General features: G+C 40.9%; 1 protein-coding gene across 2 annotated transcripts in view; it reads left to right on the plus strand.

The window, feature by feature from the left end:
• Positions 1-24,485, plus strand: part of hpgd (15-hydroxyprostaglandin dehydrogenase) — a 35,020-nt gene extending 10,535 nt beyond the window's left edge. The window contains exons 2-7 of one of the 2 annotated variants that reach the window (XM_041786052.1): positions 2,380-2,503; positions 8,276-8,382; positions 12,629-12,725; positions 21,705-21,781; positions 21,863-22,026; positions 23,934-24,485. In XM_041786052.1, the coding sequence (XP_041641986.1) occupies positions 2,386-2,503; positions 8,276-8,382; positions 12,629-12,725; positions 21,705-21,781; positions 21,863-22,026; positions 23,934-24,057 (687 nt within the window). In that variant the 5' untranslated portion in view covers positions 2,380-2,385 and the 3' untranslated portion in view covers positions 24,058-24,485. The remainder of the gene's footprint in view (positions 1-2,379; positions 2,504-8,275; positions 8,383-12,628; positions 12,726-21,704; positions 21,782-21,862; positions 22,027-23,933) is intronic. The other variant, XM_041786051.1, reaches the window with a different exon arrangement.
• The last annotated feature ends 735 nt before the right edge of the window (positions 24,486-25,220 follow it).

The following is a 25,220-nucleotide window of genomic DNA, read 5'->3' on the forward strand; positions in this document are numbered from 1 at the left end:
CAGACTGCGGTGTCAGAGCATCTGTTCATAGCCACAGACTTCAACCTGAAACCACACATTTACCAAGTAAGAAGAAGGGAGAAGTTCACCACAGCTTTTATTTGCTGTGTGCAGAGCTAGAGATCAAACCCCTGCAGCAGTCACTTCCTTCTGCTGTGTTGATGTGCTTACACATTTCAGAATAGCAGGCCCATCAAACCTGCCTGGGCTGCTTATTTACATATGACAGATGCCATGATCACTGTTTTTTGTTTGTGGTATATATTGTTAGATATGTTCACAATATCCCCCAAAGAGCAAAATAGAAGTCTAACAAAAGCATAAAGAGAGTTACACTTTGATAAGGTACATTAACATTGGCCGTGTTTGTCACAAATGAGTAACTTACCTTCAGTTTACCAGGTAAAAGAGTAGGCTAACTAGGTAACCAAGCAATGAAACAGTGAGTAACTTTTTGTTAACCTGAAAACAAAAGTGTAAATAAGTGCTTGGTCCTGTTAGCCTTACCTGTGCCCTCATATCACAGTAAATAATGTCCAGCATAGGTTCATCTCCAGAGGTGAGCTGGTAAAAATGTCCACAGGTCAACCAAAGACGTAAAACACAGCAGGGAGGAGGAGGCATCACTACGTGTCTCCGCTGCTCTGTCGCCTGCATCACTCCCTGTGACTGTGTCAGAGTGCAGGGACTCAGACCAGTAGGCATAAGAAACACTTTAGCAGTAGGCCAGTCAATTTGTAAGCTCAAAACACATCAGCATTATGAGCAAATAAAAACAAAAGGAAGTGGCTACCTAAGACTGATGAAAAAATACAAACTTTAACTGTGAGAGTAGTAGACACTCTGCTGAAAAAAGGCCATGAAAGCACTGTGCACAATGTTTCCTGGTTAACTAGCAGTTAGCTTCTCTTTGAACTCACAGTTTATTACTCATTCAACACCTTTTTAGTTTGCAGTTAGCTACTCTTTTATTCTCTGGTTTACAGGCAGTTAGAAACTCAGCTGTTCCCAGTTTAACCAGCCAATGGTTTGTCTTTCATTCCCTGGTTAACTTGCAGTTAGCTATCTGTTCGTTCCTTGGCTAGCTAGCAGTACGTTTATGTTAATTCCCTGGTTAACTTGCAGTAAGTTTCTTTTTTTTTTTCCTTTGGTCAACTGGCTGTTAGTAATGAATTTATTCCCAGTTAGAAAAGCAGTTAACTTGTTCTGTTCCTGGTTTACTCGCAGTTAGCTATGCTATAGTTCCCTGGATAACTAGCAGTTAGCTACCTTTCAGTTCTCTGCCTAACTTGCAGTTTCTTTTTTGTTTCATAGACAAGTGGCAGTTCCCAGGTGAATGGCAGTTAATTTATTGTTCATTCCCAGGTTAACTAGCTGTAAGGTACCTTTTTATAGCCTGGTTAACTTGTAGTTCGTTACACTTTAGTTCTCTGGCTAAATCACATGTTTCTTGTTCATTCCTTGGTTAACTACCTGTTTATTACTGTTTGTTAACTAGCAGTGTTAGCGTTATTTTTAAATGTAACATGTTGCAATACTGCGTTTCATACTAAGAAAAGTAACTTTTTACGTGACTGCATTACCTGCTGATTAAACTAAAGTGTTAAAGTACCTTTGCATTACTAAAACCCTTTAACCTCTTTGATATGCTCACAAACAACAAACTTGGCAGAGGCATACAGAATTAAACAGACACTGTGCCTAACAGGAACAGGTGCACAGCTGATTCAGTGAAAACAAAACAGACACCTCTAAACTTGTGTTTTATTATGATGCTGACCTTGTCTCTTTCATCCAAAAATCCAGCAGAAAGGGAATAATTCCACAGTATAATGCTGGCCTTAACCGCTATCTTACTAGCTCCATAAACTAGCATTGTGCATGCACTGGCACAGCGATGTTTGCCCTCCGCTGGCACGCCGCTACATGTGAGCGAGCTTACAGTAAAAGAAGGAAGGACAGACGGAGCAGATGCTTTAGCAAGCCTCATTTTTTCCTCTGTATGACTTTTTTTTGTGGCCACAGAAGAGAAAAGAATGCTGTTTTATTAATCTGATTATGCAGTCAGAAGACGAAGCCTCATCATCGCATGCACAAGAAACCACTGGTGAAGTGATATAAATGCCATTACCCAGAATCCCTCATTGAATTTAACAGAGTATTTCCCCTTGCTTCAACTCTTCGTCTCACCTCGTCTTCAGAAATTTTTCGGGGGGTTTGCAAGAAAAAGTTTTGGTAAAGCCTGGGTGAAAATTGCATTTCGTGTATTAACACATGCAGCTCATCGGGGAAACTTGAAGAAATTTTCAGGAGTTTTGTGCATGTGTCAAATCAGTTCATTTGTCTTTGTGCGAACTTTGAACTGTCTGTGTGGTTCAGGTGGCGATGGTCGACATGAACGAGGCCTGTGGGAAACAATGCAAGGCACAGCTTGATGCTGAGTTTGGAGAGGGGTGCTGTACTTTCATCCCATGTGACGTGTCCAACGGAGACGCTCTGAGAGGTAAAACTGTTGTTAAATAATGACTGACACCAGCTGGTTAAAGATTTCATCAGCAGTTTGATTTAAAAAGTTTGCTGTGACAGTTGAGCAGCATGGAGAGAAATGCTTACTCGTGTTACTTTTCCCAAAATGAATGAGGAAGTCACAGCAGAAAAACAGCTTGAAACAATGGGATGACTTTTGGCACACATTAGAGACTTTCCCTGGAAATAGTGTGTGTCAGTGGTCTTTGAGTTTTTTTCTGCAGGATCAGCATCTTTGGTTGTCATGGGAACAGCAGATGAAGATAAAGATGAAAAGTGTTCAAAAAATTCCACTTTAGGATGGACACTTAAGAGTTTTAAACACCCATAATACACTGCTGAAAAAGTATTTGCCCTCTTCCTGATTTCTTTTTTTTAAACAATTTGTTGCTCTTTCAGATCATCAACAAATTTCATTATTAGACAAAGATAACCTGAGTAAATACAAAATGCAGTTTTATAAGGTGAAAAAGCCATCCAAACCTACCTGGCCCCATGTGAAAAAGTAATTGCCCCCACTTGTTAAAGCATGAATTATCTGTGATTATCCACATTTTTTGTAAAGCTGAAATCAATTTCTCTAGCCACACCCAGGTCTGATTACTTCCAGACTTGCTGAATCCAGAAATCCCTCAAACAGAACCCGTCAAAGTGAAGTAGGCTAAAAGATCTCAAAAAGCTACCCATCATTGCACCATCTAAAGAATTTTAAGAACAGATGAGAAAACGTCATTGACATCTATCAGCCTGGAGAGGGTCAAAAGCTATTTCTAAGGCTTTGGGACTCCAGCAAAACCATAGTGAGAGCCATTATCCACAAATGGAGAAAACTTGTAACAGTGGTGACACTTCCTGGGAATGGCCGGCCAACTTAAATGATCCCAAGAGTGCATCGACGACTCATCCAGGAGGTCACAAAAGAACCCAGAACAAGATCTAAAGACCTGCAGGCCTCACTAAGCTCAGTTAAGGCCAGAGTTCATGATTCAACAAAAAGAAAGAGACTGGGCAAGATCAAAACCACTGCTGACCAAAAAGAACGCAAAGACTCGTCTCGTCAACATCCTGATGATCCCCATGACTTTTGGGAAAATATTCTGCAGAATTAAAAGACAAAAGTTGAACTTGTTGGAAGGTGTGCGTCCCATTACATCTGGAGTCAAACTAACCACAGCTCATAAAAAGAACATCATGTTAACAGTCAAACATGGTGGTCGTAGTGTGGTGGCCTGGGGCTGCTTTGCTGCTTCAGGACCTGGACCACTTGCTGGACCGCTTTTCATTGATGAATTCTGCCACAAAATTTTGAAGGAGAATATCCGGCCATTAGTTTGAGAGCTCAGCCTTAAGCACACTTGGGTTATTCAACAGGACAATGATCTGAAACACAGCAGCAAGTCCACGTCTGAATGGTTTACAAAAACATAATGAAGGTTTCGGAGTGGTCTAGTCAGAGTCTGGACTTAAACCTGATTGAGATGCTGTGACATAATCTTAAACATGCCGTTCATGATGCAGCTTCATTAAAACGATTCTGTAAAGAAGAGAGGGCCAAAATTCTTCCACAGTGATGTGTAAGACTCACCAGTTAATACAAACACTTGATTGCAGTTATTAGGTTTAGGAGGCCATGACTTGTCACACAGGGTCAGGTAGGTTTGAATGGCTTTTTCCCCTTAAAGAGGGGGTATTATGCCTTTTTTCAAGGCATTACACCATCTCTCTGATACCCACGTAGTAGCTTCACGTGATTTACAGCTCAAAAAACTCCATGTTTCTCATACTAGCGTCCTGAAAAACCCTTATTTTAACCTCCGTCTGAAACGCTTTGTTTTCGCTGCTGTCTCTTTAACACCCCCCGCTCCACAGACCTGCTTTCCTCCGATTGGCCAATATTCCAGAGGCTGACCGGGGGCAGGACTCAATGTTTTGTGCCCACCCCCTCCAATATGGCTGTGTTCAGGTATTTGTAAACTTTGAATGAACCGGTCCGACTGAGTAAAATATGGCAAATTTTGATATACGTCCGTACATGTTAGACCTGGGGTCTGACCCTGATAGTTTGGAGAGAGAGGGGGAAGAAAAACATCTGCAGCAAAGGATAGAGCCAGACGTATCTGTTTGGTAAGTGTTACTGTGTTACTAAATGGCTAAATGGCTACAAGGCCTTGTGGGGGCGGTCTGTTCCGCTTTGCCGGCGGCACGGACGAACCATGAACCAGTCAGGAGGTCCTATTGTGATGACCTCATCAGTTCACTCCATCAAAATCTTGTCTCTGGAAGATCTCGGAGAGATTCCCAATGAACTATTTTCACCAGTTTACAGTCTAATTCCAAGATTACTGCCACATACGTTTATCTTGCAGTTTGAAAATTTACATACATGAAGTATGAACATCCAACATTGTGACTTTATGTTTTAACAAACTGAAAAGTATAATACCCCCTCTTTAATAAATGAAATCATCATTTCAAAACTGAATTTTGCATTTACTCAGGTTATCTTTGTCTAATATTGAAATTTGTTTGATGATCAGAAGCATTTTAGTGTGACAAATATGCAAAATTAATTCAAAAAGCGGTGGTAAAAGTGACCAGGTAACACGGTCACTCTTTGAACTTTAACACCTGCAAGCCAAACCAGAGCCATTTTGTTTCTCCTGTATTCCTTTTGTTTTTTTAGATCTTTTCATATCAGAGAAAAATGTCCCTCTGATGTTGTCATAGTCAACATTAAATTTATCGTAGTCCTTTCTGGAGCTCATTTATGCCCTGTCCTCCATTAATCTGCTCTTCTTTATTTACCTTCTGCTTCTGCACGTCCATCAGTGCAGCAATGTTTGTCTCTGTATGGGTGGGCATGTAGAGGTGAAAAAAGAGAAGAAGCTTGGATTAAAGTGAGTGTGAGTGAGTGAGTGTGTCTTAGAGTGAGCGAGAGGAACAAGGTCTTATTGTCTGACAGTGAGGAGTAAACCCCTGCAGGCTAACAGCTCAGGAATGCTGTTTCTGCTAACTGATAGAGCTGCTGTTGATGTGGACGCAGAGAGTGAGTCTGCACGGAGCCAGTGACATCGTGTGTGTGATGGTGGCTAGAGATTAACCGTGTTTACATGTTCATGCATCCTTGTTCTGAGTGCACGGTGTTTGTGGTTGTCTGCGTGTGTTTGTGTGTGCAGGTGTGTGTGTATTTCATGTAGAGGAGAATGTTAAAAGGTGGAATGTGTGTTTGTAATTGTGGGGTGTCCAGGTGAGGAATGCAGCAGGTGATGACTCATGCAGCTTTCTCCATTCAGCTGTTTTGTCTCTGCTCACACTCACAGCCTGCTGGGTCACTAAGTTTGTCCCTTCAATCACACCGTTCAAAATTAATTCTAGCCAATAGGAGGTTCAAAGTAAGTTTGTTAACATACACAGAACTCAAACTTTCCATGGAGCTGATTCCTACTCATAAGGTGCAGGGACATTTCCTCTCTGAAAGTTTTAAGGAGAAATATGTTATTATAGTCTGTCCATAGATTTAAAGGAGGATTTAAAGCCAGAGTTCTGTCCTGGTTTACCCCCACAGTGATAGGAATGTCACAGCTTATTATTTATGCAAATTATCCTCAAGTATGTGGTGCCTTTTAATCTCAAGTTGTAAATATAAACATGGTTTGTCCTGCCTCAGGTGTCACTTGCCTGGCATGCTAACCCTTCACAAAGCAGATGCATCGTCCAGATTCCACATCTTTTATCAGGCAGATCCATCTTGCTCAAACCTGAAGCGATTGAGACAATGGTAACCAATCAGCATCATTTGAAGAGAATGAGGTGGTAGCTATGGGTGAGGTTTAGTTGTACTGGAAGACGGTAGCAACGGCTTTTTGCCAGTGTAGTGATTAGCTTGGATGTAGCTATAGTATAGTAGCAGTTTTATGCAAACTGGGCCACATTTCTTTATAATTAAAAAAAGAAAGGTGAGCCACACTGAAAGCTTGGCAGATAAGTTGTTTCCACTCCTCCTAACTGGCTTCAGCATGAGTTTTATTCACCGACAAGCTCCACTGTTCATAAATTGATGAAACGTGATGAAAACTATGAATATTTTGTTTAAAGACTAGAAACAAAAATGGCCACCAAAATTGACTCTGCAAAGCTGGTAGGGAGAAGAGCAAAAACCTCTTTCCCTGCAAGTAAAGCTTTGATTGCTCTCCCTTGCTCTTCCTTTGACAAAGAAATGTGGCCCAGTCCTGAAAACAGTGCCGTTTGACTATAGCTAAATCTCAGCCAGTTGGTGCACAGGTGGCAGCCATCACAACCAGCTAAACAACTAGACCCCCCCGTAGCTGCCGCCCTGTTCTCCTCAAATGATGCAGATTAGTCAGTCTGTTCTCAGACCTGACAAGGATTGAAGCTTTGCAAAATAGATTTCCCTGATCACAGACATGAAACCTTGGCAATCAATCTTTTTTGTCAAGTTAGTTAACTAGCCTCCCTAACAGGAAAAAAACAGGAGAAAATGGTGTTTGACAATAAAAGATTCACTCCTATACACTACCATAAGAAAGCTACATTAAAATTTACTGACAACGAGACACATGGCATGGTGTGGCTGGTTAGGAGAGAAGAGATAAGGCTCTCCACTGAGCTGCTGTGACGTCGGTTTACGTAGACCTTCAAAATGAAACGGCAGTATAACGTTTTCGTCTCCGTGTGGACAGGGCCTCAGCTAAACCAACACCTACATATCCAATACTGTTTGATATTTCCAATTATAGAGTGGAAATTCAGAGGAAATACCCTCTATAGCCAATGAGGGCGCAGACCAGGAAGTTCAGGATGTTGCATACTTTTACAGATAAACTCCAGCTTGCACCGCAAAGTGTTTGAGCTGTGCCTAAAACATATCCTCAGCCGGGATCTCACCCTTAACGTTTTCTTATTTCCTGCTGCCTGCAAGGTTAGCCACTTGACAGCTCTGATCTTCCTCGGCTTTTCTTCTGATGTCACATTTGATCAGGACTTTCTGTGAGATCTGGTGTGTGTGGAATCTCCACCGTGAAATCATCACTTGAGATAGCAGGCTGGAGATCTCATGGCTTCGACAAGTCTTCTAGTGTGTCTATGAGGAGGATGATAATGTTAAAAATCAGTGGAAAATGTCCCTATTTCTGTGTGCTCTCACTTTTTTAAAGTCAGTTAAGATTTAAAAAAAATGCCTTATTTGTAAAAAGCCTCAACAAAGACAACATTTTGGCCAACTTTGCAGATTTTCTTCTCAATACAAACCGCTGAGGGCTTGGTCTCGCTTTTTCTACTCTGAAATAAGATGTTAATCTGGACTTTAAAGATGCATTCAGCTTATTTCAAGCATACCTTAATATTTCTGACTAAAAATTACACAAATACTTGCCAAGATTTAAGTGTACAGAGTAGACATTCCAGTCATCTTCATAAACTGTAAGCATTTCTACACCATGTTTGTCTGGTGCTCTGGTTAAAGTCGTGTCACTGCTTTAAAAAACTTGACATTGTTGTAGTGAATGCAGAATGGGGAGAGAGGCTGATTTTGCTTTATCATGGAAATGAAGCCAGAGAGGACATTCATTCTCCACTTATTTACCACTGCCTTCTCAAATATGTGACCTTGTGTTTTTAGACAGATTTCTTTATTTCCTACTTTGCATGCAAAAGCAAGTAACAGCCTTTTCATTCACTTAAATTTCTGTATCATGTTTAGTCCTATAATGAGTTGCTTTTTGTTGAACAGATGCATTTAAGACAACAGTGGACATGTTTGGACGTCTGGACATCGTAATCAACAATGCTGGCATCAACAATGAGAAGAACTGGGAGAAGACCATACAAGTCAACCTGGTGAGAAGATAAGTAATAAACATAAACAGTCCAAGTCCTCATTCACTTACCACAGGTTGGACTCGTGGCCACAGCCCTCTGATGCATGTCTACTTTCTCTCCAGCTATCCTATCAATGAAGGCAAAAGATAACCTTTAAAAAAGTAGAGGACCCATCATCGAGCCATGGGGCACACCATACTGAAAGTTCATTCCTTCATTGAGGAAGTGGTGGTTGCAAATTGAAAAAAACAGGATAAGATCATAAAATATCTCAGCTGACAGAAAGTCAAAACATTAAATATGTTTTGACTATCTGAATGTAATCAGGAAGAAATCAAAGGTAGCACATGAGAGCATGCAATGCAGGTCCTACTATAACTGAGGCCAAGTCCACACATAGGCAGATGTTTTTAAATAAAGCTTTTTCTCCATATGAAAGATTTGTTTGATGGAAAACACCCATTTTCTTTTAAACAGTTAGTTTCTAAATATAATCTACCCAAGAAATAGTTTTGAAGTTTCTTCATATTAGAAGCTGTATTTCAAGAGTAGCGAGAAAGAAAAATATCACCCCAGTCAGTGGAGAATGAGTAGAATGTTGACATCCAGCTTTTATAAACGGTGAAGTTTGAGAAACCTCATGGCGTTAATAACACTCTGGACACTGAGGTCGTCCCAAAGTCTGATACTAAGGAGGAGGAGACTCACATCCTTGCTGTTGAAGGCTTTCTGCTTTACACGTACAAACCTGTGGGCGACGTACTGAACCTACGTTACTTTATTTCCATCCCTTACAAAGAATGCTAAAAGAGGAGGTGCTCTAGGAACTACATGGGGCCAGATCCACCCGGCCTGTTAGATGGCCACATCTGGCCCATGTATTTGAAACACAAGAACACTTTGCCCCTCTTCACATTCATATAAAGCATGGAGGAAAAGACCTAGGAGCAATTATTGACAAGGAGGCTTGGAAAGAAGTAATCCAGTCATGGTACTCCTGGGGCCCTGCAGACACATTTAATCTTATCTAAAATAATTAACAGGAATATTGAACTCCTTCAGAAATGGCAAGGTTAGGTCTCAGGGGCAGTGATAGATGCTGGAGATGCATAAATGACTTTTTCACTTAGGCCCAGATGGTTTGAAATCATCATTTATTTAACAATAAAAACTACATTTTGTTTTTACTTGGGTTATCTCAGTCCAATTCAACTCTGCCAAAAATCAAAAAACAGAAAGGGGACAAACACTTTTTCACAGCACTGTAAACATCACTGCCCTGTTTCTGCTTATGTGAATCAGGATTTAGATTTCTAAGTGTTTCTGATATTCTCTAAAGTAAGCATGGTATTATAAAGACAGCACGTCCAACAAAAGGGTGGAAATCTGAGAGCCCTGAGGGCCGACAGCTGATAGCATCTTTTGATGAGGAGGAATTTCCTTTGTAAAAGAGAAACACCAAACAGAGATAGATGAGACCATGATATTAAATAGTTCATCCATTTAAATGAACAGAGAAGAAAATACCTACAAAAGAGTTAAAAAAAAAAACTCATGAAATGTCCTGAATCCAATCAGTTAAAAAAAAATGTCCAACAGGTTACTCATTATGCATAAATTGTATTTAAAGCATTCCTACTTAAAAAGCCAACATGCCTTCATCCACCTAAACAGCTGAACATTGTTTTATCATCTTTATTTCTTCTTTATTTCTCATGCATACTGTTTTTAAATAGTTTTCTTATATGGTTCACTGCAAAGATACTCCTTTGTTTTGTTTTGTTTTGTTCTGTTTTGTTTTGTTTTGTTTTGTTTTTTTTGGGGTTAAAGAAACTTGTTCCACTGGTTTTTTCTTAAAATCATTGTGAATGTGAACTGCAGTCTACTGCAGACAACAGTGAGTTGTCCACCTTACAAAATATTTGTTTTTTGACCAAAAACGTGTTGTCAGAATGAAAACAGGTTTCTACAAAGTAATGTCAATTGAATTTAAACATGTAACGATATTTAAAGTAAGTGACTTCATAAACATTCACCCCCTTTAAAGTGATTGACCCAGTTTAACAGACGTCTGGCCAATTGGTGCCAGAAGTCTCACAACTAGTGAAATGGGGATCACCTGAGCGCAGTCAATGTGTCTCACCTGTAGTAGACACCATTGTCTGAAAGGTCCAGTTACTGGTTAATCTGTATTCCTGGCTACCATTACACCATGAAGACAAAAGAACACTCCAAGCAATTTGGGGAAAAGTTTTTGAAAAGTATAAGTCAGGGGATGGATACAAAAAAATCCAAGGCACTGAACATCCCCCAGAGTTCAGTCACAGCCATCACACAATGGAATGGAAGGAATATGGCACGTGTGTAAATCTGCTTAGATCAGGCCGTCCTCACAAACTCAGCGATTGTGCAAGAAGGAGATTAGTGAGAGAGGCCACCAAGACACCTATGACAACTCTGAAGGAGTTTCAAGCTTCAGCAGCTGAGATGGGAGAGACTCTGCAGACAACAACTGTTGACTGGGTTCTCCACCAGCCTGAGCTTTATGGGAGAGTGGCAAAGAGTAAGACACTGTTGAAGAAAACAGATTATTTTGACCAAAGGCATGTGGGAGACTCCATGATCAAGTGGAAGAAAGTTCTTTGGTCTGATGAGACCCAGAATAGGGCCTTTTTTGGCCATCAGACAAGACACCAAACACTTACATCACCACAAACACACCATCCTCACTGTGACGCACGGTGGTGGCAGCATCATGCTGTGGGGATGCTTCTCAGCAGCCGGCCCTGGAAGGATTATAAAGGTAGAGGGTAAAAAGAATGCAGAAAAATCTAGGAAAAACCTAGAGGTCAATCTTTTTCAATCTGCAAGAGAACTATGGCTTGGGGGAAAGTTTTCTAAATACTGATTTAAATGGGGTGACTGTTTATGCGGTTGCTTGTTTTACTACACATATATTTTTTTAATTGACATTACTTTGTAGAAATCTGTTTTCACTTTGACATTAAAAAGTTTTTTTGTAATACTTGTTTTCAAAAAGCCAAATTATGTTGACCATGAGTGCTTTATAAAATCAGTAAAAGGGTAAAACATCCAAGGGAGTGATTACTTTTTAGAGGCAGTGTACATTTTTACCAGAGACTGGTGAGTGAAAGAACATCATCTGGTATCTGTTATAACCTTTCTTTTGTTTCTTCGTGGTGTGTTAAAAGCTTCATGTTGCGCTGATAACTTTTAATGCTCCTGCTGTCAAATTAAAAAGGCATCATTGTCCCTAGAAGACCCCTAGCTCCTGCTTCACAGAGCATCCCCCCCAGGCTGTTCAGACTCTTTAGTTACATCAGACCTCCCCCTCAGCCTTCAGTGACACCACACCGAGCCCCGGGCCATCCCTACTGCATTCCTGCAGAGGAGAAACCCAGCAGGCGGCTCAACCTCCTGCAGGAAAAACATGTCCTGTCTCCTGATGTACACTCATAACCCCACGACGGCACGGAGGGTTCACTCTAGTTTACACAGCTCTTTAGGTGTTTAAATACAGAGCCGTCTTCAGTGGATTAGTACAGATGCACCATTTCAATCTCATCTGTCTGGTTGTAGGCTTTTATTATCAAGAAAATTGCTCCTGATCAACACATGTTTACAACTGTGGTCCCTCAGGGCTGTCTTAGGTTTCCACCCTTTTCTGTACATGCTTGTCCTGGTAATGCATAGTTCATTCTCCTCATTTTATGAAGATTTAGCCCGATTCCAACACATAGAACTTTAAAGTACAATACAAAAATAGTATTCTGTTCATTGTCTGCCCTGCTGAAGGCCCATACCTCCATCCTCAGAAGACTGCTATTTGATGTGTAGGGAAATTCTCCCTTCTTTGATAATTCAGATTTTTTGCCACCAGGGGGCTCTCAATCAAAACAATAACAAAAGGTGATGAGTAGAGACTAGCACTGCCCACTGCCACTGCTTCATTCTGCTTTTGAATTTAAGACTCTGCTCAACAAAAATGACCCTCCTACAGTGAATTTCACGAAAGTGGCCTTCCTGGTGAATGCTGGGATGGCTTGCAGTCAGGTCAGGAAGGGCACATTAAACTGTTTTTTTACACAGCGCAGAATTCTACAGTAGTATGACTAGAAGGCTGTTTTTGAGTTCAAAATGTTTGTTTGCCCTTATTGTCAAGAGTTTTAAAAAATGATGCACTTAAGTTTTGTTCACATCAATGGTTTATCATGATGTCCATGTTGTCTCTTTGTCTTCACAGACATCTGTGATTAAAGGGACCTACCTGGCGCTGGAGCACATGAGCAAAGAGTATGGCAAGGAAGGAGGCACAATCATCAACGTATCCTCTATGGCAGGTAAAATATCAAGCATGCATGTTAAACAAAGGCAAAGATCTCATCCAAAACTGGCAGCGTTGGTGGGAGTGAGCGCTGTTGTCAACTCAAGAGTCTCTGTTCATCAAAATAGCGGGAGAGCAACTGTGTGCATGTGTGAGCATGTCAAAAGACCCAGTACTGTACTAATGTTATCACCAGCACACGTTTGGCATCCATCTTTGCCATGCAGCTGAGAGTGATACTGTCCCACAGCGGTGACATCAAACAGAGGAGAAACCGGGGCACACAGTGTCACGTTACAAGCCTCTTTCTACCCCGTCTACACATTAACACTGTAGATAAAGCTATCAAGAATCTTCATCCTATATGGAACTTTTCAAAAAGTGCATTTTCAGTGACGTGAATCACAGTTTGCAGGTGAACAAGAGGCCAAAATGCAGAGAAAAACTTCTGTTTGCAAAAGTACCCACCTACATGTGTACAAGCCCTCTTTATCTCTCGGTCTATCCCTTCCTGTATTTTGCACACCCAGAGGACAAAGGTGTCCTGCATTTACTGGAATTGTTCTTGTGCATACTATAAAATTTAAACCTGGTGGCACTGCTGATCCAGATAATGTTGCCATGATTCACACTGTCTTAACGGCCAACTCACTCTTGGCCAGGTATTCTAAAGATGTGAACTTTATCTGAACTCCAGCAGAAACCAGTCCACCCTGAGGAGACAAAAAGCTTCACTGTGTTTATTCTTGGTGGCTCCTTTCAGAATCACATTACAACTGTGACCTGGATTGTCAACTTTCTAGGATCAAACTTTTTTTCCTCTTTATTTTTGATTCTGGATTTCAAGCATTCTCTGAGTTTTTTGGGGAGTTAAAGTTTCCGTGTAAGCAGCTGATGCTGATCTATTTTCTGGTGTTCCCAGTTAAAATCGTCAATATACCCTCTCTTTGTGTGCAGTTTCAGTAGCCACTCTTTGAACTCTCCCAGATTAACTACCTGTCAGTTAGACTAAAAGCAACAACGCCTCAGGCAGAGCCGTGTTCCAGATTTCACCCCCTTATCTGAGAGGAAAAAATATTTATGACACTTTTACTACATGTGGTTCGTCTCGCCACAGAGAAACGCACACCTCAGGTGAACTTTGACAGTTATAAAAATACTCCAGCAGACTCTGGTCTGTCTTTCTGTTTGGGATAATTTTCAGCAGATTTTTGAAAATATGTCTCTAAGAGTGCTTCGACATTATGGACCCGGGCCAGGAGTACTCATGATCCCAAAGTCCAGCTCATTTGATCTGTGTGAACAAACAAACACCATGTTCGAGTCAAGAGCTGGTTGCAGGCCCCATTTATGCGTACTGGAGTAAAGTCTGCAGATTTGAATTCAAGGGACATACCCTGCATGCAGCACAGGCCAAATTGATCCTATTCGCATGGGATTAGTATTCCCTAGGGACCCCTGGTGACTTGTAATAACCATGCAGGACGTCAGTGTTGTTAACTCTGTGCAAATCAACTTAACTTATGTCTGTTATTTAAGAATTCATGGTTGTATTTGGGTTTTATCCCTGCCAGTGCTGTTATGCCAGTGCACTGATATCAGCAGGTTTTTCATATATTATCAGAGGTCCACAGGTAATAATAAACCTGTCTGAATAGTAGTTTTAGCTGTAACCTGGCATGCCAGATAGACTGTTTTAAATATCCATTGCATTTGACGTATTTCGCATTCATCTTGGACACCTCCCAAAGGGTTTGGGAAGGGCATGACTTATCCAAAAAATTCTCAGAAGGTGATTGGATGAACATTCCGTCTGTCACAGGCCACTCAGAGTAACAAACCCAAATGCAGAGTCAGGCATGCGCAGCTCTGAGCTGCCGACGGGCAACCGCTGCCATTGTTTATGAACAATGGAGCTTGTTGGTGGATAAGACTCATGCTGAGGCCAGTCAGGAGAGAAGATCGCCGCCAAAAGAAGCTTTCGGTGTGGCTCTGTGCTCTTGTTCTTTTAATTGTGGTCCAGTTTTGATTAAACAGAAGCGCTACTATGGCTGCATAAACACTACACTAGTGGCTGCAGTTGTATCCCAGTACAGCTACACCCGTAGCATCTGCCTTGTTCTCCTTAAATGACATTGATTGGCCAAGTCTGTTTGCAGACCTGGCACAATTGTTTCAGGTTGGAGCTTTGCAAGATGGATCTGCCTGATGACAGAAATGGAATCAGGACAATCCATTTACATTGCAAGGTTACTTTAGCTACAAGGAAGATGTGGAAGTAAGAAAATGGATGTGGGCATCTAAAAAATAATAATAAATCCATGCGGCGTATCGACTCCATTGTCTTCAAGGACCCTAAACTAATGTCATGGTTTTGCTTTTCTTCCTTCTTCAGGCAGATTTGCAAACCAACTTCCTGTAAACCACTACCGCACCAGAATGTGTACATATACAAGCCTAGAGAGCAGCACAAAACAATGTTACTAAAATGACCCCCCCTCAAGCACACTTTGAAGCAGTAATGTGAAAATGGCCTTAGTTTGCTTTTGCAGCTGCATGGATTTAGTTTGAAGTTATTTCAGACATTACAGAGTTTTGATCAAACACTTCAGTTTCTGTGTTCTTCTTTGAAGCTGTACGTCTTTGTTTCTAGGTTTTAGAGGATGTTCTTGTTTCTTGAAGTCGGACAAATCCTCTTGTAGATAGAGAACAGTTCAGCCTGCAGTAATACCGCACATATGGAGATCATTTACAGTCATCACACTGCAAATAACATCAGTGTGTGCATTTGTGTGAGCATTCACCATTCTCATAACAAACAGAGACTTGTTCAAACACAGCCCAGCCTATTGTCTTGTGGCTGAAGGAAACACGCATAGGCACGTGTTTTAAATAATCCTCAGTTGTAGATTCAGACCATATGAGACCATGAGTGTTGATTTTTCCTGCCTTACTGCATCATCCAGCATAAATCATATCTAGAAAAAAAAAGAGCTTCAGGCTGCAGCTGTTGGTGTAATTTGTGGTTGCATATTTTAAAATCAAGGAGCTACTTGCAGACTTTAGTTTAGCACTATGCCAAACAAAACAAAGTACTCTGGTTCTTTCTTTCAGGGTTAATTAAATGTCATCCATTTCTGCTTTTTGGCTTGTTTTTTTCTGTTTTTACATGCATGCAAACAGGGCTCCATAATTAATTGCATTTTAATTGTAATCACCGTTTTGGCCTCCTATATTCAAAGAAACATGATAAATGTCAGTTGTTTACATTTAAAATGTGTTTCAGAGGTCATATTAGGGCCTGTGCCCACAGCTGCTGTTTTTAGCAATGCCAGAGAACTTCTTCAACTTTATTTTCCAACACCATCAAACCCTCCCAGAATTTTAACAGTGTATGGTATTACCGCCAGATGTTTAAAAACCACATTACACAAGTACTTGCTGGTGTGCACGTGCATTCATCAGTCTGGAAAGTGTTAAAAAGCTATTTCTAAGGCTTTGGGACTCCAGTGAACTACAGTGAACCCTTATCTGAGCAGCTGAAGAAGAAAACTGTCCTGAAGCAGCTGAGGAGAGTGGTATGACCATGGCTTGATCCCATGTTGTTGTTAGCCTTTTTGCTAACATTAGCAAAGATGTGCTTTGCCCGAAAGTGGTACCTAAGACTCATTGTGCTCCGGTGTAAAGACAGTTCATCACTGCAGCATGTACCCACAGTTTTGGTTTTATCTTAACTAACATTCACCAGCTTTTTAAAAAAAAAAAAATTACCACTAAGCAGGTCTAGGTCTGTGTCCTCACTCATCACTGCTGGCTGTGTCTGACACTCTCACCTCTTCACCCCCAGGCATGTTAACATCTGCGCTGGAGGACTACGGGATCAAGTTGTGGTCAAAATTAGTCATATCATTAAATTGTGCTATTATTTTTTTTTTAATGCGTTAAAGTTTCAAGATTAATCATGAGCGTTAATGTGTTAATATTAACAGCCCTAGTTTAAAATCAGTTAAGATCAGAGTTTATGACTCAACAATAAAAAAGAAACTGGGCAAAAATGGCATCATGGGAGAGTTCAAAGGCCAAAACTACTGCTGACCAACTTGCCTCACATTTGACTAAAAACATCCTGATGATCCCCAAGACTTCTGGGAAAATATTCTGTGGACTGACAAGACAAAGTTGAACTTTCTGGAAGGTGTGTGGGCCAACATTCCTCCACAGCAAGACTCATTGCCAGTAATCACAAACACTTGCAGTTGTTGCCACCAAGGATAGAACAACCAGTTATAGGTTTAGGGGGCCATGACTTTCTCAGGGCCAGGTAGGTTTGGATGGCTTTTTCCCTTAATAAATGACATCATCATTTAAAAACTGCTTTTTGTATTTACTTGGATTATCCATGTCTTGGGGGGGGGGGTAACTCCAGTGGTGCAGGGGGATAGTGCTGTTGCCTCTCAACAGGAAGGTTCCTGGTTCACTTCCTGGTCAGAGCCTTTCTGTGCATGTTCTCCCCGTGCATAAGTGGGTTGACTGATCACTCTAAACTGGCCATAGATGTGAGTGTGAGCATGCCTGGTTGTCCGTCTCTAATATGGCACCTGCGATTGACTGGTGACCAGTCCAGGGTGTGTAGCGCCACATTATGTAATAACGCCACATTATGTAATAATGTAATCAATTTTTAATTCATTATGTAATAACGCCGCATTTTGTAAGCCACTAAGCGGTTAGGGTTAGGGCAAGGTAGTAGGGTATACCCTGGAGCCCACCATAAGTCCTAGGGTTAAGGTTAGGTGTTTAGGCTAGAGCCTTGAAGGGGGGTTAGGTTTAGGCATAAGTCACTAAACAGTTAGAGTTAGGGCAAGGTAGCTGGGTAGGGCATACTTTGGAGCCCATACTAAGTCCTATGGTTAGGGTTATTACACAATGCGGTGTTATTACATAATGTGGCGCTATGGGGTGTACCCCGCATCTCGCCCAATGACAGCTGGGATAGGCTCCATCACCCAGCAACCCTAAATGGGATAAGCAGTATAGAAAATGGGTCCTTCTCCAATATTAAAATTTTTGTTGATGACGCATTTAGGTGACAAATATGCAAAAAAAGAAAAGAAAAGAAATCAGGAAGAAGGTAATGTAGGGTGCACTACACCACTGGATGTATTCTCTAGGCAGTGGCAGTTGTAAGTTCCTCTTTTTTGTGTTTATATATATTAATCTATATATTATAGTTTTATGTCTCCTCATGAAGCCTCAAAACAATGTTAGAGAAGCAAGCCAATCTTTCCCCTACATTCAGACCCTTTTGTCCTGAAGTAAACCTCTTTTTTATAGAGGAATTCAGCTGTTTCCAAAACTCTGAAAACTGATCTTGGAGACCAAATCAGCCGTTTCATCATTCATCATATGCCTGCCATATCGGCCTGCTGTGAATAGAGCTGAGTCCGAACGAATGAAAATCAAAAGCAGCTGATTGGACTCTCGAGTAGCAAGTAAAACTCACTGAGGAGTAGCAGTAGAGAGCCCGAGGCTGAGGTGTGTGACTGGAGGTCAGATCAACACACTGAAGCAGTTTTTCACAATTACTAAGACACGACTCCACTCTCCACTCTCTACCCCGTTTCCCTGAGCGTTGAACACAAATCTCATTTTTCAAGCTATTTTCATAAAGCCTCTAAATCTGTGGTCGAAATCAAACAATCACACCAAAACACTCTAAATGAGCTCAAACTCTGTTGTCACATCATAAACACAGCAGTCAGCAGTCGAACACTGCAGAGCAGACATGAAACCCTACAGAGATAACAGAAAACAGGTCAGTGATCGCTCTGAGAGAAGTTCATGTTTGAGACAGCAAATAAAAGTTCATTACAGTAGATGATACAACTGCAAATAAATAAATAAATTAATATTTAAAGGACAAAATCTTCAGCACACCTGGAGAGTTGAATACAAGAGAAATCGACAATCAAAACACAAAACACTCCATCACAATTCCAGGATTTACTATGTTGTTTCAAAATGCTGCTATACTCAAACATTCATCTGATTGATTCATTATAGTGAACAACCAGATAAAAGTCTGAGTTCAGAAATGTTGGGACGGTGTTTGAATTGCAACAACAGACGACAGTGTGGCAGAGTCTTTGTTTTCTACTTCTACAAACTTCCATACTGCCATAGTTTACATGGCAATCATTGCCCCTCAGTATTATTCTGTGAGAAGGAACATTGTCCATCACAGTTACTTGAATCTTATCTGGAATTTCTGGGGATAAAAATATTGGATTTTTGTAACCTGACACGCATAAACAGTGTTTGGGAAAGGGCAGAGTCTTTGAAAAAAAAAAAAACTCAGAGGGTGATTGGATGAACTTTCTGTCATATCTTTGCGGGCCAATCAGAGCGGCAAAACACGTGACATTGTTGCAGCTACTGGTGAGTAAACTCCATAGAGAACTGCATAACATGAACCATGGTGACTGTAGACATGTCAGTACACAACTTTTGTCGTTTCTGAAAAGAAAACAATTCACTGCTGTTCTCTGTTCTTCTTTTAACAAAAAATATTGTCAAGTTCTGATAAAACTGGCACAACAGCAGCATCCACGTTAATCTCTTCTGCCATAATTGCACCGGCCTCTTGTTGCTTACATCACGACTCCACCACGCCCTGAAGTACTTCCCCTCATTGCTGATTGGTCCTGTCACCTTCTAACCAGGTCTAAACAGTTCAGACAGGAGCTTTGCAAGATGGATGCACCAGTGAGAAACAAGGAAACGGGCGTATCCATCTACTTTGCAAGGTTATGATTTTTGATAGTGAATTTTACAAAATTGCAGTCCTTACAACATGTTAAAGAGTAAAGAATGATGCGTAATAAAGTTAAAGACTTCTGGTCCAGAGTAAAACTTCACAAACTCATAGTTCCTATGGCCAACATTCATAGCTGATACAGTCAAAATCTTATTGCCAGAAAGAAACGGCTGAACATTTCACATCACTAACGTGATAATTCACTATTTAAGCTAATGTCTTCTAATAGTGATATCATACTGATAATATCATGAGTCCTAGAAATGTCTGATCTTAGCGTTGGTCTTCCTCTCCATCTTCTCACTCCTCCTCCTCAGACTCTCTGGTTTTCTCCGACTATAACTCATTTTTGCTCTCTAAACTGATCTAAACTGGTTCATTAGAGACGAGTGTTTTCAGTTTTTACTGGCTGTGTTTAAACGTTGACACACTGTCTTTCTTCTGCCTCCAGTGGTCCCAATTCTGCGCAACGGACAAATCACAATGAAAAATGTGTTTTAGAGAGTCAGATTGTGTTTAGAGTTTTGAATAACAAAAGAGAGAATGAGTTTGCAAAATTGTGTCTAACCAGGAAAAGTGTGTAAGGTTTATTAACAGGGGGGCTGATTTGTTCAGTAGATTTAGGCAAACGACCGTGTTTTAGCAGTTGTGACAAACTGTAAAGCAGGTTTCTAGAAGTTGGATGTGTTTGGGGCTGCAGGGTTGCATAGTCTGTCATTCTCCCAACCCAACCTGTAAGCTTTGTTTATCTTGGCAAACACACCAAATAGTAGTTTTACACTAAATCAAGCAGCAACCTGCAGTGTTTAAAAAAACATGCTAATGCAGAAGAGCATAAAACAGAATTTTTTATTTAACAGTTTATTTACTGGAGGAACCTTGGACTGGAACAGCTGCTTAATCTAGTCTCTCTATTTGTCTTTTATTGTGAAGTAGCAAAGAAATATATTCAGACAGCAAACCTAAGAGGGTGTAAAGGATCAACTCTCACCTGTGGTCATGAACTCTGGGTAATGACAGAGAGAATGAGATTGTTGATACTAGCAGCTGAAATGAGTTTCCTCCAGAGGGTGGCTGGGCTCAGCCTTAGAGAGAGGGTGAGGAGCTCAGATGTTTGGAGGGAGCTAGAGACGCTTCTCCTTCGTATTAAAAGGACCCAGCTGAGGTGGTACAAGCATCTGATCATGATGCCTCCTGGACACCTCCCTCTGGGGGTTTTCTAGGCACATCCAGCTGGGAGGAGACCTCTGGGAAGACCCAGAATGCACTAGAGGGATTATATATCCTCTCTGGTCTGCGAGCGCCTTCGGATCCCCCAGGAGGAGTTGGACAGTGTCGCTGGGGAGAGGGATATCTGGGTTGACTTGCTTAACCTGCTACCACCATGACCCGGCCTGGATAAGTGGAAGAAGATGGATAAAAAAAAGGACAAGAGGATGCTTTGTTGTGTTTTTCTGGCTGTTTTAATAATTACCTGTTTTTGTCTGAGCTGGAGTTTACAGATGAAATAATACAGCAGAGGAAAGCGCAGGTATAGAGGCTGCTTGCAAGGCTTTCTGGGATATGCAATAGGCCCATGTGCCAAACATTGTACCACATGTGTGAGTCCTTAACATAACCATTAACAGAAGGAGAATCACCCAACTGGTGTTTTTTATCAGGGCCTCAGATTGGATTATTATTATTTATCTGTGGTTGACTTACTAGGAGAGGACGCAGTAGGCTCCGACAAATTAGGAACAGCCGTCCCAGCTGAGACATTCAAGTATCACAGCTTTTAAAACCAGTGCTATTTTGCAACACACATCTCAAGACAGGCATATGAGAATATAAAGGTAAAACCATCATCAAATGCAAAAAATGTGGACAGAAAGGAGCAAATCTGGAGGAGCTTGAGAGATTGGCCAAGGAAGAATGGGCTGTGAAAAAGCAATGACTTTTCACAAAGGGCCAGGAAAGTTAGTCTAATATCAGAATTTGATATTAAGGATATTAAATAAGGTTATTTGTCTATAGAGCAGCCTAGATGTTTCCACTGACACCTCTACAATCTAACTTCTCTAAACAGCCAGTGGTTTAAGAGAAGCTGAATGCTTTCAGGGTCACTGATCTGTCTTTGTTCTGTATTTTATGTGGTAACACATTTGTGTGTGTCTCCTCTTGTTCTTTCTACCTCAGCCTTCCTGCACTCTCCCCATCAGCCCGTCTACACAGCAACCAAACACGGAGTCATCGGCTTCACCAGAGCGATGGCGGTGAGACAAACATAGAGAGAAAATAGGATTAAAGATGATAAAGAATACTCTCTACAAAGCTCATTCTGGCTCTTCCTCCAGGACGCGTCCTCTCAGGGCGAATATGGCGTCCGTATCAACGTCCTGTGCCCGGCCTTCGTGGACACTCCTCTGCTGCACTCAGTGGAACAGGAGGACAACATGGGACGGTTTGTGAAGTTCAAGGATGATTTCAAACGCAGCATGAACAAGTTTGGAGTTTTACAGTAAGTTCTTTTTACACATGGGCATGTTCAATGGGATGCTGTTGTCTTGAAGAAGAACACAATTAGAGAATATCAAGTAGAGGTTCATTTTTCCTGTGAGTTACTTCAGAGAATTTCCTTATATATAAATTTCTTCATATTCTAGATTCATCTCATGAAAAGTGAAAATTTCCTGACCTTTTTTTTTTTTTTAATCTTGATGATTACAGCTTCATGAAAAGTCAATATCCACCATCTTAAAATTTTAGAATATTGTAGAAAAATCCAATTTTTAAAGGTTTCCTGAGCCTCTCACTCTGGTTCAGTTCACACAACCACAATCATTGGGAAGACTGCTGACTTGATAAATGTCCAGATGACAATCACTGTCATCCTCCACAAGGAGGGTAAGCCACAGAAGGTCACTGCTGAAAGCTCAGGCTGTTCTCAGAGGCTGAATCAAAGCATATTTATGGAAAATTGACTGAAGAGAGAAGTCTGGTAAGAAAAAGAGCACAAACAGCAGGGATGAGTTCAGCCATCTGAAGATAGTCAAACAGAGCAGGTTCAAAAACTTAGTGAAGCTTCACAAGGCTGGAGTCAGTGGACCACACAGACGACTCTTGGAGATGGACTTCAAGTGTTTCTAGTGTTGAGCCAATCCTGAACCACAAACGCCATCAGGCTACGGAGAAAAAGAACTGGACCATTATTCAGTGGTCCAAAATCCTGATTTCAGGTGAAACTAAATTTTGAATTTCATTTGGAAATCAAGATCTCAGAGTCTGGAGGAAGATCTGAGAGGTACAGAATTGGAGGTCCTTATAGTCCATGTTTTCAGTTTCACAGTCAGTGATGGTTTAAGGGTCCATGTCATCTGCTGCTGTTGGTCCACTGGTCTTTATCAAGTCCAGAGTCCACGCTGTCAGCCGTCTACCAGGAGTTCTTAGAGACCTTCATGCTTCCATCTGCTGAGAAAGTTATGGAGATTTTGATTTCCTTTTCCAGCAGGACTTGGCACCTGAGACTACCAGAAACTGGTTAACTGACCATTGTGTTACTGTGTTTGATTGGCCAGCTGGTCTGACCCCAACCCCATAGAGAATCTCTGAGGAAATGTCAAGAGGAAGATGAGAGACGCCAGAATCAACAATACAGACGAGTTGAAGGCTGCTATCAGAACAACCTGGGCTTCAAAACACCTCAGCAGGACCACGGACTGATCGCCTCCATGCCACGTTACATAGATGTAGTAATTTCAGTAAATAAATTAGTATAATTTTCCAGAAAGTCAGCATTTCTGTATTATAAGTCCTTTTTTGTTTTGTGATTTCTAATATTTTGAGATGATGTGTTTAATTTTTGTGAGCTGTAAGCTGTCATCATCAACGTTTAAGCAAGTAAAAGATGTGAAATATTTCACTTTGTAATGATAATTCTAGAATATATGGAAGTTTCACTTCTTCAGTTCAGGAAAAATTCATGTTTTCATGATATTGTAATATTTTGAGATGCACCTGTTCAGAAGTTAGAACAGGTTCAAGTTATTCAGCACCATCAAAAGGACCTTATTTTGAAGAGATCATAGTGGACTTCCTGTTGGGTTTGTGCATGGGTTCAAGAGGGGTTTTTGTAGGTCCAGTGAAGATCCATATGCAGACCAAAAATCATAAGTGCAGGTTGAATGGTGTGCAGGAGCTGAATTTTTAAAGTTGCTTTTAAAAAGTCAATATTTCTAGTTCAACAGCACTACTATATAAACCTCTAGCTGTCTTTAAATATATGTGCTGCAGCAGGCATGATGCATATAGTGACAGGAAGTTGAGACCTGATGACTTCCTGTTCACACAAACCAAACACACACAAACGAACACAGCAACATTGTCTCTAACAAACACCTTTAATACTCTCTTGCATTTTCTCTGCAGGCCGTCGTTGATAGCCGAGGGCATGATGAGGCTGATCAGTGACTCGTCTCTGAACGGAGCAGTGATGAAGATAACCTGCTCAAAGGGAATCCACTTCCACACGTATGAGCCCATGTCTGCTTGACACACTGGACTCCACGTTGCTGCTCAGGATGAAAAACACACAGCTTTATTTCTGAAACAGAGCAGAAACTGGATCAGGACGATGTCCAGCAGCTGGAGTTCATTGAGAAGGAAGTGGAAGCTGGATTCTACTGGAAGCACTGGGATAAAAATGCCTCATTGTGTTTATAAATAAATGCCTGTGTTAAATGAATCAAATCAGGAAGCCTGTTTATAATCATTGAAGAACATAGGTTTTTAACCAGCAGATATTTAGTATTTCAAACCAAAGCTATAAATCCTACTGACTCAGGTTTCTGAGTTAATGGAAATATTTCCCAGTTTATCCACCTCAGACACCAGTGAGCATCTTCTTTGATTAAACCATGTTATCATGCCAACTGTAACAGTCATTATTTATCAGCTATTTTTATGATTTATGTAAAAATAAAAATTTTAATGTGAAAGTCTAAGTCTCATTTTGAAATGTTCAAAGGACAATGTCCCAAAGGTGCCCGTTATTATGAATATATGGACGTCATGAGGCAAGCTGAGGCATCCACAGACTAAACTCCAGGAATCAGGAATGTCTGGAATCAAGAGGCAAGGTCCTCAGTGTCAGCTAACGAGCTGATCTAAATCAGGATGTGTGTCCCTGAATGTGACGTTCACTCACTGTGGTGCTCTTCCTGTTTAACTGAGCGGAGCAGTAAACACACTGCAGTGCCTGAACGTAGCACAAATATTTCACTTTTACAGTAAACATTATGTTAGAACAATAACAAAGAATACCAGCTGTGAAAAATCATAACTATTGTTAGCAGTTACTTACTTTTCCTCCAAATGACACAGCATTTTGTACTAAAACCAGCATCCAAGAGAAGCATTAATCTAGTTTTAGTTGGAGATTTAAATGATTATTGTATGTTGCAATGCTCGCTTAACCTGGCATGCCATTCAGACTGTCGTATTTCACATTCATACGGGAAACCTCTCATACAAAGAATTTGGGAAGGGCAGGACTTTTCAAAACTTCTTGCAAATACTGCTGTAATTTATGAACAGAGGAAGTGGTTGGTGGATAAAACCCATGCTGAGGCCTGTTGGATAGAAGTGCATAAAAAACTTCTCTGCCAAGGAAAGCTTTCAGTGTGGCTCTTTGCTCTTGTTTTGATTCACTTTGGG

Source organism: Cheilinus undulatus, linkage group 4 (assembly GCF_018320785.1).
Source record: "Cheilinus undulatus linkage group 4, ASM1832078v1, whole genome shotgun sequence".
Classification (NCBI taxonomy): Eukaryota; Metazoa; Chordata; class Actinopteri; order Labriformes; family Labridae; genus Cheilinus; species Cheilinus undulatus.